At 44.0% G+C, this 21,391-nt stretch overlaps 1 protein-coding gene across 1 annotated transcript; it reads right to left on the bottom strand.

Annotated features, from left to right (window-relative positions):
• Window positions 1-352: 352 nt before the first annotated feature.
• On the bottom strand, window positions 353-17,465 carry LOC135549142 (transmembrane protein 47-like). The gene is made up of 3 exons (XM_064979187.1): window positions 17,158-17,465; window positions 11,811-11,951; window positions 353-1,658 (listed from the first exon to the last, which is right to left on the bottom strand). Exons 1-3 carry the CDS (start codon window positions 17,351-17,353, stop codon window positions 1,477-1,479), a joined length of 519 nt encoding a protein of 172 aa, XP_064835259.1. The 5' UTR covers window positions 17,354-17,465; the 3' UTR covers window positions 353-1,476.
• Window positions 17,466-21,391: the final 3,926 nt, after the last annotated feature.

The raw sequence follows: 21,391 nt of genomic DNA, 5'->3' as shown, positions 1-21,391 counted from the left end.
CATTTCCTCCAAAGCACGGCACCTATCATTTAACCCCCTCCTCCCCTGCTCAGTGGTACATTCCTGCCATGGCTTTGATTGGCTATTTCTGGGCCCGAGGTCTTATGGTAGGGGTGTTAGACAGATTCTACTCGACAAACTAAATGTGTGCAACTATTCAAAGACCCTCTGTTATGTATGTTGTTCAAATGTTTTGTGTTCTTCATTATGAAAAAATGTGAACAGATTCAAAGACTGGATGAAGACCTCCAATTCAATTTGTAAAAGCTCAGTTGACATAACCCAGAGCCAGAGCTATGCAAAAGCTGAAGACTGCTGTATTAATTCAAAACAAATGAGAAACACATGTTCATTTTCGCATATATAACAGTACTGTTTATTTTACACTTCAAATGTAAGGAGCTGGCAAAACCAGCTATGTTTCAGCTATGGAGACACGTAGCTAGGGACTCACCTCTGATCCCATGTGAAGTTATCAGTGTTGAGAAACTGCAATTATCAAACAGCAATACATAAAATATATCTTCCTGTGGGAGATCGGATAGCAAGATAAATGATAACATCAATACATCCCTAATTTGATGTGTCACCATGAAATTCTAAACCAAAAAAATACATCCAATAAACGGAATGTATACCAATCCCTTATATAAACACCTCAGCTCAGAGGGGAGGGCTCAGATAATCTTTCTTGTTCCTCTACGAATGGAGATCCATGGGATGTGCTGTAGAAAAGTTCATAGGTCGAGTGGCCCATCTCTGTCCAAAACCATCTCTGTGCTTTAACAGCTTCACCATCTGTCTGACTGTGGTGGGGGTCTCTGGGAGCCCACTGAGGACAGACAGACACTCTCCCCACACAGCTGTTCCTCCCACTTCACCTCTCCCGATGATCAGCCAGAGCCAGGAGCCCTGTCTTAGAACAGGTCCTCACACTCTGTCTATAAATAACAGCGTGGAGTGGTGTCTGTGAGATATATGTAGGTGTCTATGTTGGCAGAGGAAGGCGATGCGTGTAAATGTGCATATGTGTGTATGTTTATGTGTGTGTGTGTGTGTTGTTGTACCAGAGTATTGGTCTAAATATTTATTTTGTGTGCGTGTGTGTGTGAGTGTATGTTGTTGTACCAGAGTATGGGTCTGAATATTTATTTTGTGTGTGTGTTGTTGTACCAGAGTATGGGTGTGAATATTTATTTGTGTGTGCGTGCGTGAGTGTGCTCGTGTGAGTGTGTATGCGTGCGTGTGTGTGTGTGCGCGTGTGTGTGTGTGTGTGTGTTGTTGTACCAGAGTATGGGTGTGAATATTTATTTGTGTGTGTGTGTGTGTGTTGTTGTACCAGAGTATGGGTGTGAATATTTATGTGTGTGTGTGTGTGTGTGTGTGTGTGTGTGTGTGTGTGTGTGTGTGTGTGTGTGTGTGACAGAAAGCACAAGAGAGAGATAGAGAGAGTTGGAGAAGGAGAGAGATGAGGGCTCAGTACATAGCGTCCTCATACATGTCTGTCCGGAGGCAGAAGAGGATGCCTCCCCCGAGCATAAAGATGGTAGCTCCCCAGCCCAGTCCATAGCCCCAGTTGAACTCATGGTAGGTCTGCAGGACGGTCCCATCAATGAACTTGATTGGGTAGAGGACCAGTGCACATGCCTGAAGGACCACTGAAAGAAAAGGAAAAAAATCTAGATAATAAATCCACAGAAAGATATAAACATGTGAACATTTTATAGTTAGACAACGCATGTCTTCTATCTCTGTACACTAATTTAGGGCCCTATAAAATCCACGTTGCCAACGGAATCACGGAATACAGACACTAAAACGGAATTCAACAATATACATTTTTTAAGTAGAAAATCAACTAAATGTATTGAAATTATTACAACATTCCTTAATATGCCAATGATTATCATAAGACATGAAAAAATGCATCAATGAGTTATATTTTCCTTCAACTTTATGAAGAGGCAATGACACAAGAATGCCCCTGCCTGTGAGTGCGTGTTTGTCTACCACTTTGTGTAGCCGTTAGCGATGACGCTAATGTAATGACAACTGTCTTCTGGAAGATGGAAAGGCATTCACAAAAACCTTCTCAATGAAATGTTAACTACAAAGTAGCCTATGCCTACCTGGCAGAATGATATCATGATTTATTTGCATAAATCCAGTGGCCATTTGTTTTGCAAACTCTGCAATCACATGAGGGCTACAAAAACACCACTAAAGTAACAACAGTCTCTTGATGGTGCACATTGGCATTAAAGGGTAACTACACCCCAAAATCAAAATTTCGTAGATTTTTTCCAGGCCTCAAAAGTGGTCTTCTGATATGGTTTAAGCATTGTTGTGGACATAGAACACCCAATTGTGGTGTTTTTATACCAAAACAAATTGTAATATCATCATCATCACCATCAAACTATGGTCAAAGCACACCATGACAGTCGTGAAGAGGGCACGACAAAACCTATTCCCCGTCAGGAGACTGAAAAGATTTGGCATGGGTCCTCAGATCCTCAAAAGGTTCTACAGTTGCACCATCGAGAGCATCCTGACTGGTTGCATCACTGCCTGGTATGGCAGCTGCTTTGCCTCCGACCGCAAGCCACTACAGAGGGTAGTGCGTACGACCCAGTACATCACTGGGACCAAGCTTCCTGCCATCCAGGACCTCTATACCAGGCGGTGTCAGAGGAAGGCCCAAAAAATTGTTAAAGACTCCAGCCACCCGAGTCATAGACTGTTCTCTCTGCTACCACACGGCATGCGGTACCGGAGCGCCAAGTCTAGGTCCAAGAGGCTTCTAAACAGCTTCTACCCCCAAGCCATAAGACTGCTGAACATCTAATCAAATGGCTACCCAGACTAGTTGCATTGCCCCCCCCCCCCTCTTTTACGCTGCTGCTACTGTGTTATTATCTATGCATAGTCACTTAAATAATTCTACCCACATATAATATCACCTCAATTACACCAGCTAACCAGTGCCCCCGCACATTAACCCTGTACCGGTACTGTATGTAGCCTCGCTTTTGTTATTTTACTGCTACTCTTTAATTATTTGTTACTTTATTTCTTATTTTTGTAGGTATTTTTCTTAAAACTGCATTGTTGGTTAAGGACTTGTAAGTAAGCATTTCACTATACCTGTTGTAGTCGACACATATGACAAATAAATTATTTGAGATGTATTCTGGTAAAAGGGAACCAGCTAGCCTTGTTGTATGAATGAATGACTACCTGTGTGCAGGTAGAGAGCTAATGATGCCAAGAATGCTGATAGGAAACTGGAGCCACATGCGAGTCAGAGTTGGGACAACAGCCAGGCTCGGAGAGGGGTGATAGATACCCCCAACCAGCCGCTACCCAGGGGGTCCTATCACACCCCCTCCCCTCAACGTCCTCTACACTCTACAAACCCTGTCCCTCCTCCTGGATTCCCCTCACACTCTCTGTGCCCCTCCTTCAGAGACCCAACAGCTGCTAATTACTGCAGCCAGCAGCCAACAACAAACCCACCCGCCCATGCTCCACTACACAGTAAACAAACATACTACTGCATCCTGTATCCAATCTCTGGTTCTCTAATGAAGTTCTAATGCATCCTCCTTAGGTTGCCACTGAGAAACACTCTACCATATGGTTGTGTCAGAGCTTCACTAGCCTTTACTGACCACAGCCTAAATATAGGATTATTGTATTGAACAATTCTGAACTGAACTGAAGTCTGTAAGTAAAAGCCTATTATATTTCAAACACGTTGTGGGATTATACTGTCAAGTGGCCAAAGCCTATAACCCTGAACTTCCAAAGAAAAGTAAAAAGTGTGCTTTTATAACCTGTGACGTTGTGTTCCACTGGACTGTGGTCGGAACTGTGGTGGCAGAGCTTAGAATAGAAAACACATTGGGTCACACTAAAATATCCCTATAGCGACAGAACTTTCATTGTGTGTATGCCGTGTTACCATCTCTCTGTGTACTTTGTATGTGGAGTAAGAAAGGTTTGACGCACTCGTTGCCACACTGTTGTTAAGACTGTTGTAAGGATCCGCGAGTGTCCTTTTCATAGTCACCAATGTCAGTCGATTGAACTTTGTTCGAAGACCAACACAGACATAACTATTAACTTTAGGATTCATATTGTGTAACCTCATCCGTCACATCACATTCCGAGTCAACACATTCCTAATGAATATATTTAAGAGCAGGAAAGCAGTCACTGTGTTGGGCAATGAATCAGAGTGAGTGTTGGTCCGTCTGTGTGTGTACTCACGTATGTGCGGTGAGGCCGCCTCCTACTTTTATGGTCAAACAGTAAGGCGTCAAGTTGAAAGAGGGGGAGAGGAAATACCACATGGTGGGCTCTCTAGACATAAAGTTAACTACTGTTCCTTTTCCCTATTAAAACCTGTGTATGTGCACGTGTGAGTGTGCATATATGTCGACTGACGCAGAGAGGGGACATTGTGGAATTTACTGAGACTCCACCTGGAGGAAAAAGAGGTGAAGAGGCGTGAGACATAAGCTCAGGAACGTGACTGTTCACAGAGGCCAGGCTAAGGCGGCTGGGCTGGGGCCGTACTGCTGGCCCGCAGACAGGCACAATGACTCTCAGCCTTTCTCTCTGACTGGGGGCATTTACACAGCCCCCCCCCCTGCCCTCTCCATCCTGTGACTTGAAGGCTCTCCTGCATAAGGAGACCTTTATCCTTAACAGGCCTGAAAGCAATTACAGAGAGGGAAAGAAAACACTGCATCTCCCACATTTCTCAGCAAATGACAAATGGCGAAAGCCTCAGACATCTACCACAATCTATCCCTCCACATACTGGTGCTCCAGTATAGGAGACTTCTAGGCTGTTTAGGCTTTTTATAAGAACAACTGGCTAAGTAACTAGCTGATGAAACCAATGGTTGCTTGTATACATCCTGACACCTGTCTTTCAATGGACTCCAAGCAGAACATTTCCAAGCAGAAAGATCCAGTGCATTTGGAAAGTATTCAGACCCATTCACTTTTACCTACATTTTGTGACGTTAGAGCCTTGTTCTACAATGTATCAAATAATTATTTCACATCATACCTCGGTGTCTGGTTAGACTGTAAACTCTCCTTCCAGACTCACATTAACCATCTCCAATCCAAAGTTAAATCTAGAATCGGCTTCCTACTTCGCAAAACAAAGTATCCTTCACTCATGCTGCCAAACATACCCTCGTAAAACTGAGCATCCTACCGATCCTCGACTCCGGCGATGTCATTTATAAAATAGCCTCCAACACTCTACTCAACAAATTGGATGCAGTCTGTCACAGTGCCATCCGTTTTGTCACCAAATCCCCATATACTACCCACCACTGCGTCCTGTACGCACTCGTTGGCTGGCCTTCGCTTCATACTCATCGCCAAACCCACTGGCTCCAGGTCATCTTCAAGTCTCTGCTCGGTAAAGCCCCGCCTTATCTCAGCTCACTGGTCACCATAGCAGCACCTACTCGTAGCACGCGCTCCAGCAGGTATATCTCACTGGTCACCCCCAAAGCCAATTCCTCCTTTGGCCGCCTTTCCTCCCAGTTCTCTGCTGCCAATGACTGGAACGAACTGTAAAAATCACTGAAGCTGGAGACTCATATCTCCCTCACTAGCTTTAAGCATCAGCTGTCTGAGAAGCTCACAGATCACTGCACCTGTACATAGCCCATCTGTAAACAGCCCATCCAACTACCTCATCCCCATACTGTATTTATTTATTTATCTTGCTCCATTGCACCCCATTATCCCTACTTGCACATTCATCTTCTGCACATCTACCATTCCAGTGTTAATTGCTATATTGTAATTACTTCGCCACCATGCCTATTTATTGCCTTAACTCTGTTATCTTACCTCATTTGCACTCACTGTATATAGACTTTTTGTTTTCTTTTTTTCTACTGTATTATTTAATGTATGTTTTGTTTATTCCATGTGTAACTGTGTTGTTGTATGTGCCGAACTGCTATGCTTTATCTTGGCCAGGTTGCAGTTGCAAATGAGAACTTGTTCTCAACTAGCCTATCTGGTTAAATAAAGGTGAAAAAAGATTATATATATATATATATATATATATATATATATAGACACACAATACCCCATAATGACAAAGTGACAACATTGAAATGTGACTTGTTTCAGGAAACTAGGAGTATGTCACGGGTCACTACTTCACAGGAGAGCCATTTGAACGTAAACTTTTTTTTATTTTTATCAAAATGCGTTTTTTGGCTGGCAGAAATGCCTTCTGGAACATGTGAACTTTCATGTGCCTTAATAACAAACTTGTATGCCATCTTTAAATACGAGCCTAGTTGGTTTAGCCACAGAAAAAGTCAGCAACCTTCCCGCTGGCAATGATTGACTGAGATAATGAGTGGGCTGGACATGCCAAGCGATGAGTTTGGATTGGTCTGCCATGTGGCACGATTCTGTCTATTTGAGCTGGTAAGAATGTGGAGGTAATCCTGTCTAACGCTGCTTTAAAATATATATATATATTGCGTAGTAGAACTGCATAAGTGTTGCTCTCCACTTTCTGGAGGACCGAGTTTTGAAATCAGTGGAATTAGATTATGATAGCTAAGGAGATGGAGAAAACACCTGTCTCCGGATTACATCTTCAAACTAAGGGCAACCATGGCATCCGTGACAGAGAGGGAGAAGTGTCAAACCATGTATATGGGTAAGATAGCCTAGCTAGCTACATTTTCAGATATTACACGTTTCTAGTTTTGTCAGAAAGCCATTTTAATTTCAAGTTAAAGTGTACTGTTAGCTAGCTAGCTAATGTTAGCCGGCTGGCTCGCTAGCTAGCTAGTGTTAAGTTAATGTTATGTGTAAGATCTGTGTAGCAATATTATTCGTATCTCAGAGCCATTTGCTTTGCTAGTTATAGCCTAATGTTAGCGAGCTAATATTAAACCTGGTTGGTTAGCTACCTGCAGATTAATTGAGGGTAGTAACGTCATGAGTTGAGATTATGGTTCATTGATTAGCTAGCTAGCTACCTATATGTCTTAACAAAAGACTCCACTGTGCAAGTATCCATTTCAATAGAATGTTCATGATGCCACTGCGACAGCTGTTGATAGACATTGCTGGGAAATTCGCTCTGGCCACCTACTCTGATTTCAGAGCACTCTCGTCTGAGTCTGCCAGAGCACAGAATAACTGACGAATTTACGAACGCTCAACACCTGTTGAATATGGCCGGTGTCAGTAATCATTGGCAAAAAAAAGCAAATTTTTGCCAGCAGCACATGGTCAGAGGGAGCTGTTCTCTCATTTGTGTCTGGCAGTAGCTAGCAAGCTTGCCAACGTTAGCTAGTTAGCTTGGTTGCTTGACTGCTGTTGTTAGGACAGAACGCTCGGATCAACCCTTAAAGAGATGGTTGGGGCAAAAGCTTAACAGGGTGTGAACGATGCTGAATGGGTGTAGACAAAGAAGAGCTCTCCAGTAGGTGTACCAAAACATTCAAAGGCCATTTTCCTCAACTGTAGTGTATGATATACAATTTTCTTGCTCTGAGTCTCTACTTTTATTCAATGTAAAACACACCATTTCAAATTTTGCTACATAAGACCAAATCGAGCAGATCGGTCACAAATACCTTATTTACATAAGTATTCAGACCCTTTGCTATGAGACTCGAAATTGAGCTCAGGTGCATCCTGTTTCCATTGATCATCCTTGAGATGTTTCTACAACTTGATTGCAGTCCACCTGTGGTAAATTCAATTGATTGGACATTGGAAGGTTGGATTGGAAGGCACTCACTTGTCTATATCAGGCCCCACAGTTGACAGTGCATGTTAGAGCAAAAACCAAGCCATGAGGTCGAAGGAATTGTCCGTAGAGCTCCGAGACAGGATTGTGTTGAGGCACAGATCTGGGAAAGGGAAGCAAAAAATGTCTGCAGCATTGAAGGTCCCCAAGAGCACAGTGGCCTCCATCATTCTTAAATGGAACAAGTTTGGAACCACCAAGACTCTTCCTAGAGCTGGATGCCCAGCCAAACTGAGCGCTGGTCACTCTGACCGAGCTCCAGAGTTCCTCTGTGGAGATGGGAGAACGTTCCAGAAGGACAACTATTTCTGCAGCCCTCCACCAATCAGGCCTTTTGGTAGACTGGCCAGACGGAAGCCACTCCTCAGTAAAAGGCACATGACAGCCTGCTTGGCACATAAGGAGTCTCAGACCATGAGAGTCTCTGGTCTGATGAAACCAAGATTAAACTCTTTGGCCTGAATGCCAAGCGTTAAATGATTTAGATGCACTATTGTAAAGTGGCTGTTCCACTGGATGTCAGAAGGTGAATTCACCAATTTGTAAGTCGCTCTGGATAAGAGCGTCTGCTAAATGACTTAAATGTAATGTAAATGTCACGGCTGGAGGAATTCCCCAAATACAGGTGTGCCAAGTTGTAGCATCATACCCAAGAAGACTCGAGGCTGTAATCCCTGCCAAAGGTGCTTCAACAAAGTACTGAGCAAAGGTTCTGAATACTTAAGTAAGTGTGATACTTCCGTTTTTTATTTTGAATAAATGTGCAAAAATGTCTAAAAACCTGTTTTTGCTTTGTCATTATGGGGTATTGTGATGCCATTATGGGGTATTGTGATGCCATTATGGGGTATTGTGATGCCATTATGGGGTATTGTTATGTCATTATGGGGTATTGTGATGTCATTATGGGGTATTGTGATGTCATTATGGGGTATTGTGATGCCATTATGGGGTATTGTGATGCCATTATGGGGTATTGTGATGCCATTATGGGGTATTGTTATGTCATTATGGGGTATTGTGATGTCATTATGGGGTATTGTGTGCAGATTGATGAGGGGGAAAAACAACTTAATCCATGTTAGAATAAGGCGGTAACGTAACAAAATGTGGATAAAGTGAAGGGGTCTGAATACTTTCCAAATGCACCGTATGTGTTCAGGCCTGGAAAAGTGCAGGGAGCAAAGGTGTTTGTTTTCATTCTATATAAATGTAATAACAGGGTGCCTGTCTGTTAAATAAGAAAGTTTCAAATTGGGGAATGTTGGGGAATGTGGAACTGAGTACAAACCAGGCAAAGGCTGTTGTCACTGCTCCTCCATTGTTTTCAAACCACAAGACTGACTGACTGACTGCACACTGCTCTATTCCTGACCTCACACATACAAACATACACACAGAGAGAAATGCACACACACACTCGTTTTCATTACAAGAACAAACAGCGATGTTGGTTTTAATATTGCTTCCTTATTCAGTATGGCTTACTTGTCCTCTCTGTGGATGCTTTATATGGTGATGTATTGGTAGTAGTAGCTGTTGATTTGCTGGAGTTCGCAGAAGAGAAATAAATAAGTATTGTGAAATTAGTTTGTTTTGAACAATTAGTTCGTTTTAAGAGTTAAATGCTCCACAGCAATGTTATTCCGGCATGGCCTCTTAATTGTGTTTTGACTGAGCCTGAGAAGGAGAGGCCTAGTGAAGGAGAGAGCAGAGAGAAAGGGGGAAAGAGAGAGAGAGCAGAAAATGAAAGAGAGACCATTGAGAGGGGGAGAGAGAGAAATAGAGGGCAGAGAGAGGGAAGAGAGTGAGTAGAGAGTGGGGGCAGAGAGAGGCAGAGCAGACTGAGCAGAGAGAGCTGTGGGAGAATTCATCTCTCTCTTCATGGATATTATCCACGAGGGAATACATTCCTCTCTTCATTGGTAACTGTGCAAATTCTGCGGCAGCTTTTTCTTGGCACGCATCAGCCTGCTTTCTGGGTCTCAAAGCACCACAAAAAGAGTTCTCACCCACAACTCCCCTCTCACCCCCCCCCACCCCCGCCCCCCGCCCCCGCCCTCTCCTTCTCTACCCTCACAGTCTCAGTCAGTGTCTATTTAGCTTTGTGCAAACAACTTGACTATGACCTCAAATGGTGAATTCTGTCTGTATGGAGACCAATGCGGTATGGGGAAAGAATTTACACTGTATCTCCATGTTGTGCCTACGTGAGAATGCTGTTCATTGACTACAGCTCAGCGTTCAACACCATAGTCCCCTCCAAGCTCATCACTAGGCTAAGGACCCTGAGACTGAACACCTCCCTCTACAACTGGATGATGGACTTCCTGACGAGCCGCCACCAGGTGGTGAGGGTAGGTGACAACACATCCGCCAAGCTGACCCTCAACACAGGGGCCCCTCAGGGGTGCGTGCTTACTCCACTCCTGTACTCTTTGTTCATACATGAATGCGTGGTTGCGCGTGATTCCAACGCCATCATTAACTTTGCTGACGACGACGAGACGGTGGTAGGCCTGATCATGGACAACGATGAGAGAGCCTATAGGGAGGTGGTCAGAGACCTGTGGTGCCAGGACAACAACCTCTCCCTCAATGTCCAAAAGGCAAAAGAGCTGATCGTAGACTACAGGAAACGGAGGTCCGAGCATGCTCCCATTCACATCAATGGGGCTGTAGTGAAGCAGGTCGAGAGCTTCAAGTTCCTCGGTGTCCACATCACTATGGATCTGTCATGGTCCACATACTGTCACACCCTGATCTGTTTCACCTGTCTTGTGCTTGTCTCCAGCCCCCACCAGATGTCTCCCATTTCCCCCCATTATCCCCTGTGTATTTAAACCTGCGTTTTCTGTTTGTCTGTTGCCAGTTCAACTTGATTTGTCAGGTCTTACCAGCGGGTTTCCCGTTTCTCCTGTCCTCAAGGTTTTGTCTTCTAGTCTTCCCGGTTCTGACCTTTCTGCCTGTCCTGACCCTGAGCCAGACAGCCTGACTGCCATCCTGTACCTGCCTGACTCTGACCTGGTTCACAAACCTCTGCCTGCCCTCGACCTGCCTTTCGCCTGCCCATTTGTTATATTAAATATTCTGAGAATCAAACTATCCACCTCCTGTGCCTGCATCTGGGACATATCCTGAGTTGTGATACACACACCAACACAGTCGTGAAGAGTGCATGACAACACCTCTTCAGGAGGCTGGAAAAGATTTGGCATAGGCCCACAGATCCTCAAAACGTTCTACAGTGGGACCATTGAAAGCATCTTGACTGGCTGTATCACCTCTTGGCATGGCAACTGCTTGGCATCCAACCGCAAAGCGCTAAAGAGGGTAGCTCATCACTGAGGCCGAGCTCCCTGCCATCCAGAACCTCTATACCAGGCGGTGCCCTTAAAATGGTCAAAGACTCAAGCCACCCAAGTCATAGACTGTTCTCTCTGCTACCCTACGGCAAGTGGTACCGATGAACCAAGTCTAGAACCAACAGGACCCTAAACAGCTTCTACCGCAAGCCATAAGACTGCTTAAATAATTAATCAAATTGCTACCGGGACTATCTGCATTGACCCTTTTTGCACTCATTTCTTTTGACTCATCACATACGCTGCTGCTACTGTTTATTATCTATCCTGTTGACTATTCACTTTATTCCATGTTATATGTACATATCTACCTCAGTTACCTCGTACACCTGCACATAGACTCAGTACTGGTACCTTGTGTATCTAGCCAAGTAATCGTTACTCGTTGTGTATTCATTATTATTTTAATTATTACGTTATTACTTTTCTATTATATCTCTATTTTCTTTCTGCATTGCTGGGAACGGCCCGTAAGTAAGCATTGCACTGTTAGTCTACACCTGTTGTTTACCAAGCATATGATGGTTAAAATGTGATTTGATTTGTATGTGATTGTGTTGTGGCGCAGTATGACCCTGTATGGTGTTGGGTTTGTGATAGTTCAAGTTTGGTGGACTCACCTGCAGCGAACATGAACACGGCTACTGTGCGGTAGTGCTGTCTGTGTGTCCCCCGGCACAGGGAGATGAGAGCCACCAGGAAGGCCACCAGAGTCACCGCAGCACCGGCCAGCAGCAACACAAGGGTGGCTATCTGCCAGTCTGCAGGAGGAGACACATGTTACAAATGACCATCACCAACATTGATTCATAGGGTACTCCTGTTCTAATCACTCAGGGAAATACAATCTATGTATACAAAAGTATGTGGACACCCCTTCAAATTAGTGGATTCTGCTATTTCAGCCACACCCATTGCTGGCAGGTTTATAAAGTCGAGCACACAGCCATCGCCATAGATACACTTTGGCAGTAGAATGGCCTTACTGAAGAGCTCAGGGACTTTCAACGTGGCACCGTCATAGGATGCCACCTTTCCAACAACTCAGTTCATGAAATTTCTGCCCTGCTAGAGCTGCCACGGTCAACTGTAAGTGCTGTTATTGTGAAGTGGAAACGTCTCGGAGCAACAAGGGTTTAGCCGCAAAGTGGTAGGTCACACAAGCTAACAGAGCGGGATTGCTGAGTGCTGAAGCACGTAGCGCATAAAAATCATCTGTCCTCGGCTGCAACACTCACTACCGAGTTCCAAACTGCCTTTGGAAGCAACGTCAGCACAAGAACTGTTTGTCGAGAGCTTCATGAAATGGGTTTCCATGGCAGAGCAGCAGCACACAAGCCTAAGATTACCCTGCACAATTGCATACGTAGGCTGGAGTGGTGTAAAGCTCGCCACCATCGGACTCTGGAGCAGTGGAATCGCCTTCTCTGGAGTGATGAATCACTCTTAACCATCTGGCAGTCCGACGGACGATTCTGGGTTTGGCCAATGCCAGGAGAACGTTACCTGCCCCAATACATAGTGCCAACTGTAAAGTTTGGTTGATGGTCTGCGGCTGTTTGGGCTGGGGCTGTTTTTCATGGTTCGGGGTAGGCCCCTTAGTTCCAGTGAAGGTAACTCTTAACGCTACAGCATACAATAATATTCAAGACGATTCTGTGCTTCCAACTTTGTGGCAACAGTTTGGGGAAGGCTCTTTCCTGTTTCAGCATGACAATGCCCCCATCCACAAAGCGAGGTCCATTCAGAAATGGTTTGTCAAAATCAGTGTGGAAGAACTTGACTGGCCTGCACAGAGCCCCGACCTCAACGCCATCGAACACCTTTGAGATGAATTGGAATGCTGACTGCGAGCCAGGCCTAATCACCCAACATCAGTGCCCAACCTCTCTAATGCTTCTTTGGCTAAATGGAAGAAAGTCCCCGCAGCAATGTTCCAACATCTAGTGGACAGCCCTCCCAGAAGAGTGAAGGCGGTTGTAGCAGCAAAGGGGGGACAAACTCCACATAAATGCCCATGATTTTGGAATGAGATGTTCCAAACATGTAGTGTATGACTGTATGGTGGAATTGAATGGATCCCCCATAAACTCAGACCAGTGAAGAGAGACAAGCAGGAAACAAATAGCCTACTGCTCTTGTTACAACTCAAAACATGTGTGTTTGTGTGTGTGTGTGTGTGTATTTGTGGTCAAGAAAGAGTTTAAAATTCCCCAACATTCACAGTTCTCTCTAGTGTTGTAATTTAGACAGTGAAAGGAGCTTGATCCACAGAGCTACTTCAAACACGCTCACTTGACCACGTGCAAAACCCTTTCTTCCATCCAATCTGCCTCTGCCTCTTCTCTGTCCAGGTTCTGGCTGTGCAGACATAGCCATGATGCAGCCTTCCAAAATCCAGCTGACTGTTCAGTTCTCCCGCAGGTCTGTTGCGTCTCGGTTGGCTGGCTCGCCTCAGAGAACAGAGAGAAGCTCCACTGGAGGCAGTTAATGAGCTCCGCTCTGTCATGTCTTTCTCTGCCCCCGGGTCCCAGGTCACTGTCTCCTTTGTCCCCTGTAGTGTCAACCCCACCACGCCCCTGCACCCAGACGCCCTGGTCCTAATGAGCTCCGCCAGGCAGGCAGGCGTTCTCGCTCTCTGCCCAGGGACAGGGTCATCTCTTAGGGACCGCCTCACATTCAGCCCCCCCCCCCCCCTCCTCCACATTACACCACAACAACAGAGGGAAAGAGCTCTATCACAGCAGCTCATTATGTGACAGGTGTTTGTCTGACAGCACGCTCCGCAGGGTTGTTACAAAACAGAAACATCCGGTTTTCAGGAGAAAAGTTAGAGAGGCTGTGATGCCACTTGTTTACAGTCTCCGGTGAAACATATAGCGGATGACTATAGATAGTGCCTGTCTGTCTTCGAGATGAAGTTCTTGCCACAAAGTTGCAAGACACCACATACCAATTTTGTTGGCGTCAGCTTTGTCGGAGATTCCATTGCCGCTAGATAACGCTATCTAATATCTAGCTCTCTGAAGTTGTTTCCATCCGGAATATTAACCAGGCGACACTCCATCTTAACTCCTCCACATTTACTGTATTGGTTGAACAGTGCAGAAGAGAACCTCCCCTACTGTTTTTTTTCTTCTTTTAGTCTGACAGAGACAGACCGTCAAGCTTGGAAAGGGTGTGGCTGGCTGGGCACCACAGGGGAGGGCACTGAACTGAGATCGAGGGTCCTATCAGAGGAGACCGCCAGGGTTAACCTGCCTCTCCTGATCACAGCACCCATACGGTGTCCGCTCTGCTCTGTGCTGGAGCCTGGAGACAGTAGTAAAGCTGGCTGCAGGGGCAGTAGCATCCTCACTGAGGCTTTCCTTAACAGCACATTCTACTCTGCTGGGAGGCTCAGCCAAAACAGCTACTGAGAAACAGTAGAGGAGAGGGATGAAACTAAGGAAGCAGCAAGTAATGTTCCAAGAGACCAACATTAGAGCTCCACAGTGGAGATGTCATAATACCCATAAAACCTAGAGGTCAAATAGGGAAATATTTTAAATCGTTTTTCCACCATTCATTTTTCCCTTAGGGGATTTTAGTAGCACTTAAAATAATGACTGTGTTTCATGTAGGGTTACTGTGGTAACATAAAAAACAACAAGGTCGAATCATGACATCATTGATCTTCAGGTCGGAGCTCTAGAGGCCAGAATGCCTGACTTGGAATTCTGAGTTGGATGACCGTTCAAAACCTTTTTTCCCAGTCGGAGACTGTTTTTTTCAGAGTTCCCAGTTGTCTTGAACTCACCGTAGTCTGATATTTCCCAGTTCCAAGTTTCCAGTTGTTTTAAACATGACTCAGTAGTCATCCTGGATTGACAGCATGGCCAATGTATTCAACATTTTCTGACCCATGGTATTGCATGTGAATGTTTATCCTTTTAAGCTTGGAAAAGAGACCCTTAAACCCAAACTTGGACCACACACACCCGCTTCACTGACTAGCAAGGGAAGCAAAATAGTGATTGCTTTGCAATGCTTAAAGTTAGCCACTGATTCCTTCCAAACCACTCATTGTTGAATTTGCGATTTCCAACTTGTTCGGTAATGTTTATGTCCAATGGCCGATGAGCACCGATACATTTTATTTATATTTTCTCTTCATGTGACAAGGATTGAAAAGGATTTGCCAGTAGATTGTCGACGTGATTCATGATGGTGACTGCTTGTCTAGCTTGCTACTGTTGACAAGATTTTGCAAGTATGATATTGACACAGTAAGTCCAATAAAGGCTAAGGTAACTTGATTTGACATTATTTTATATGTGGCCAATGACCTTGATCCTTCTTGGATGGGCACTTCTAATGTAAATCTATGGCAGTATCCAAGGGGGCTTGAACTTTTTAGCTTTCCTTGTAGATTTTGCAGAGACCAGTGTCCCCATGAGTGACAGCACACTGAGCCAATTACGGCGCAACTAGAGAAGATTACCAACCACCTGCCCTGAATGAGGGGTTGCCACTGACTTAAATATATGGCTTAGGCCTATGTCGGAATGCGTGAGAACACCCCTCCCCCAAAACTGTGAAATGTATCTATGATGGTTTCAGGCCATAACCACCGCCCCTCTATCCCCATGTAAATAGAGTGAGTGTTGAAAGAGACTCTCAAAAAGAGATACCAGAGCAAGACTGCCCTCTCCACCAGAGGAATGCAACAATAGGTGGAACACTGCTCTGCATCACAATCCAATGGGCAAAAACTGGCTGAATCAACGTGGTTTCCACGTCATTTCAACCCAAAAACTCTATGTGATGACATTAAATCAACCATGACAACTGATTGGATTTGCAATAAGTCATCAATGTAACCTAACTCCAATGACATTATGATTGTTTTTCTTCTTCTAGTGTTAAATGATAACTCAACCAAATGTAGGCTAAATCAAAACATGAACTGTTGAACTGACGTCTGTGCCGTCAGTGGAGCTCCCAGATGGCACGTCATGGGGACTAATTGCTCAGCAATACAACACTCTGCTGAGAAAGAGAACTTCACATTACAAACGCAACAAACTGTGGCGACACTCAAAGAGAATAGCCTCAGATAGGCCTAAACATCTACTTGTATCACGATAATCACTCACAGAAGTGGTACGCATTGATTGGCAGGGCGAGAGCAAAAATATTTAGTGTGGATATCAGTCTTCTTAGCTAACATATTCCACTCATGACAGGAGTGACAATTTTGTACTTAGGCAAGTCAGTTAAGAACAAATTCTTATTCTTATTTTCAATGACGGCCTAGGAACAGTGGGTTGGCAACCTTCCGGTTACCAGTCCAACGCTCTAACAACTAGGCTACCCTGCCGCCCCAATGAGTGGAATATAATAGTTGCAAGTGGCAAAGTGCGGAATAGTTTACCCGAGTTGCAACCAGGCTACAAAATATTGTCCCTGGAAAGCAAGTGTTGCAGTATCAACGGAGCCGGAGCGATGTTGAACAAGCTAATTACAGTACATTAACAATTGGTCCATTGTTGAGCTCTTCATCCATGACATACATACAGTAGAAATTCACCGTAAATTCCAGGTATTTCTCTCACTATAATCCGATTGCTTTAAGCATTCATTCTGTATCCATCTGGACCAGTCTTATAGAGTGTATGTGTTTGCTATAGAACTTCAAGGTTGTGAAAGGGAAGAAACTGCACCAATTTCTAGGCCATGTTTTATAGAGTTTGTAAGAGATAATGAGCCTTAAGAGCAGGGGTGAAAGCATGAAAAAATGCCAATATCACAATTTTGGGGTTCCTATAGTGATAGTCCCCCGTCATTCGCTGCCAAAATACTTCTACACTATTTTGGGAGTCAAGGATTATAACTAATTTTGGGGACCATTTTTCATCTGGATAGAAAAGGCATCATTTACATCAAAAGTAAGAAGAATTTTAGTTGGAAAAAAATGCTTCTTACCAGATTTGAGGGTGGAAAGGCATCTCCAGCCAGAATCTTTTTCGGTGCATGATTCCCATAGCGACAAAGAAAACCGCTCCGCGGTTACCCAGGCGGGACTCAATAACGCTACAATGTCCAGACACAATGCCAGAAAGACACAAAGTAAAGCAATCAACTTGAATGGTCTGAAAACGTACACTTCATTTACAGACATGTTTTCATATTAAATTTACTTCGATCCACGCGTGTTGAAATAGACCAGAGAAGAAACTCTGTGACAGCGTCCTCCAGCACACTCAATCCGAAAGTTCAGAATCGACTGTAGCGAGTTGGGATGAAAACCCTGATTGAAGTCCTCTCTCCTCCTCGCGTCTGTCTGTGCGCACAATGCGCTTTACTTAGATCCCGTGCTCCCCCGTCTGGTCAACTGATATGGCATTGGCTGTTAACTGGAGCACAATGAACCTAATGGATTTGATCAACTATTCTACGGTATACAATCCATCACTACACACTGTACATACATTAGGTTATATCGAATCACATCAAGGGTGGACTTTGGCCCTGGAGTGGATTTTGTCGTTATTCAACTGCATTTGTCCTTTCATTGAAACATGCTCTGGCTCTTATGGTAACTTTGCAGTGTAAATACTGTATATTGGATTTATTTATTTAACCTTTATTTAACTAGGCAAGTCAGTTAAGAACAAATTCGTATTTACAATGACGGCTTATAAACCTAGTCTTGGCCATGACTGAATATGTCAGAGCAGGAGCATAAAAGGCATTTTGATGATGATGAGAGGTGGGCTTTGTCTCTATGGCTGATGAATTATTGAGAGAGAGAGGGAGAGGGAGAAAGAGACGAGAGAGGGAAAGAAAAAGCGAGCGAGACACACATAGGAGAACCATGGAACAACCACAGACCTACAAATATCATCACCAGACATCTGGTACTCTTCTGGACAGTACCTATCTGTAAGTCAAGACCCCTTCTGCATAGGTGGCTGGTGACTTCAATATGCAGGTCTAAACTTGTGTTCACACAGTGGATCCAGAGTGGTGGATTAGAAATCTCAGACATTTTAACTACTATATCTGCCCCACTTGAGTCCCTGTTTAATCATACACTATATAAACAAAAGTATGTGGACACTCCTTCAAATTAGTGGAATCGGCTATTTCAGCCACACTCGTTGCTGACAAGTGTATAAAATCGAGCATACGGCCACGCAATCTCCATAGACAAACATTGTCAGTAGAATGGCCCATACTGAAGAGCTCAGTGACTTTCAATGTGGCATCATCAAAGGATGCCACCTTTCCAAAAATTCAGTTAGTCAAAATTCTGCCCTGCTAGAGCTGCCCCGGTCAACTGTAAGTGTGGTTATTGTGAAGTGGAAACGTCTAGGAGCAGCAAAGGCTGCACATACCCTAAGATGTCCATGCACAATGTCAAGCGTCGGCTGGAGTGATGTAAAGCTTACCACAATTGGACTCTGTTGGAGTGGAAACACGTTCTATGGAGAGAGGAATCACGCTTCACCATCTGGCAGTCCAACGGACAAATATGGGTTTGGCGGATGCCAGGAGAACACTACCTGCCCGAATGCATAGTGCCAACTGTAAGGTTTGGTGGAGGAGGAATAATAATATTTCTAGTGAAGGGAAATCTTAACGCTACAGCATGCAATGACATTCTAGACAATTCTGAGCTTCCAACTTTGTGGCAACAGTTTGGGGAAGGCCCTTTCCTGTTTCAACATGACAATGTCCCAGTGCACAAAGCAAGGTCCATACAGAAATGGTTTGACAAGATTGGTGTGGAAGAACATGACTAGCCTGCACAGAGCCCTGATCTCAACCCCATCCAATACCTTTGGGATGAATTGGAACGCTGACTGCGAGCCAGACCTAATCGCCCAAAATCAGTGCCCGACCTCACTAATTCTCCTGTGGCTGAATGGAAGCTTTGCACACTCCTGGCATTTTCTCAACCAGCTTCACTTGGAATGCTTTTCCAATAGTCTTGAAGGAGTTCCCACATATGCTGAGCACTTGTTGGCTGCTTTTCCTTCACTCTACGGTTCAACTCATCCCAAACCATATCTCACACACACAACAACACACACACACACACACACACACACACACACACACACACACACACACACACACACACACACACACACACACACACACACACACACACACACACACACACACACACACATACTATCACCACCATCAGAGGATCAAATTAAAATCAAATGTTATTTTATTAATTACATGAGCCAAATACAACTGGTATAGACTTTACAGTGAAATGCTTGTTTATGAACCTTTCCCATCAATGCAGAGTTTAAATAATATGACAAATAAAATAGTAACTAACACAAGAGGAATAAAATAAAATACACGCAAATGGAGCTATATACAGGAAGTACCAGTACCAGATCAATGTGGAGCTATATACTGGGAGTACCAGTACCAGATCAATGTGTAAAGGTATAAGATACTTGAGGTAGATACTGTATGTACATGAAGGCATCTGGATAGATAATAATAAGAGTAAAATAAAGAACAAGGTAGCAGCATAAATAGGACACTGCGCATGAAACATGATTGTAATCTCATATGAAGAAGAAAACTATATGGATGGAAACAATGTAATACATTACAACCCTTATGCTCCCCAAACCAATACCTCCAGTCATTGTTTCAACGTTCAGGGTATTGTATGAGAAATCCGAGTCTATATGACCGAGCTATTTTTTTTTTACATAATGCAAGGTCACTGCTTCAATTCTTGACACAAGACTCATCCGTTCATGAATTGTTTAAATGTCGCCGGAGGAGGCAACAAAAAACGCGGTCACGACAGTGCGCAAAATAACGAGAAAATAGATGTACTTATTTTCACCTTAAGAACATTTTAAAAATCAATGTTAAATCCCTTCAAATAAGGCGGGGACTTTTGGTAACATTTGTGTCATACATTTGCTCTGATCGAGTGACGTACCGATCGTCCAAATAAAGAAAACACGAAGAGCGCACTCAGGCGTGACAGAAAACCGCGCGCCCGCGTCCGTATTACACACACCTCAAAACCAATAAACTACTACGGTGTATCCTCGAAACCCGACCTCGGACTGGCCAACGGACTGTACTCACCAAACCGTTTGAATGATGTGGATAATTGTACATTCAAATGCAATTGGGGCATACATTGGGCATTGCGCGACTGGACATAACCATTTGTTCACATGAAACCCGGAGTCTACAGCTTGATGACAGCACTGTAATATTCACCATGATGAATGGCCAAATAATCTGGAGGAACTTTCTTACTCCAAGCCCCGATGGATTTTCCAAAATGTTAATAAACTCCAGCGACGAACACATCTGGACAACAACTGTCGCGGAAATAGGACGTCAAGACCCAAGGCTACCAAGTTTGTCGACGTACCTTGGACTTTTTGTATGTTTACTGTTATTTTTGATTGCCATGTTGATCGTGATGCTTTACCGAATCAAACACAAAATTGCTCCATTGCCCTCGGATATGGAGAACGCTGGTCATACGGAGATGTTTCCAGATCAAGTTGAACTGGCCGCGGTGTAGCATCATCATTCGGACCATCGCAGGCGCCCACTCGGAGGCGTCGTGCTGCCTCTCTCGTCACTTTTGTGCTGATCAAATTAGTCTAATTGTTTTGTGATTTATATGCTATAAATGTTTACACGTGTAAAATAATTTTACATTTAAGCATTTTCTTTGGCACTTATGCTAATTTCAGACCTCCAGAGACATGTTCCTGAAAAGAACATCATTCTTGACTAAAAACGTTCGAACAATGTTTGGAAAATATTCGTCTATCTTGTGATCTCCTAAACCAAATGAAAACGTTCTGTTATGTCCTTAGTACCTGTCTTGTAATAGCTGGGGTACTGTTTAGATAAACAGATGATATTGTAAAGGTCCTCTCACCTTTCTCAGTAGTAGGATGCAACCTACTTTCAAGTGCCAGCTAAGCAGAATTGTCAGCAAATTCTGGATCATTGAAGCAGTGGCAGTGCTGAACAATTATCAGAAAATTGTGCCATACTTACGATCTTGATATTACCTTTGACTATTTTGGCATATACTATCTCCGCATCTAACATTTAAGACCTGCGGCGGTGGATCCTCTAGTAGTGTTGTTTATATATATATATATATATATATTGCTATTACAGAGCCATTATTTCA

The sequence above is a fragment of the Oncorhynchus masou genome, chromosome 12 (assembly GCF_036934945.1).
Source record: "Oncorhynchus masou masou isolate Uvic2021 chromosome 12, UVic_Omas_1.1, whole genome shotgun sequence".
Classification (NCBI taxonomy): domain Eukaryota; kingdom Metazoa; phylum Chordata; class Actinopteri; order Salmoniformes; family Salmonidae; genus Oncorhynchus; species Oncorhynchus masou.
The sequence above is the reverse complement of the archived record's forward strand: the minus strand, read 5'-3'. Positions and strand labels throughout refer to the sequence as shown.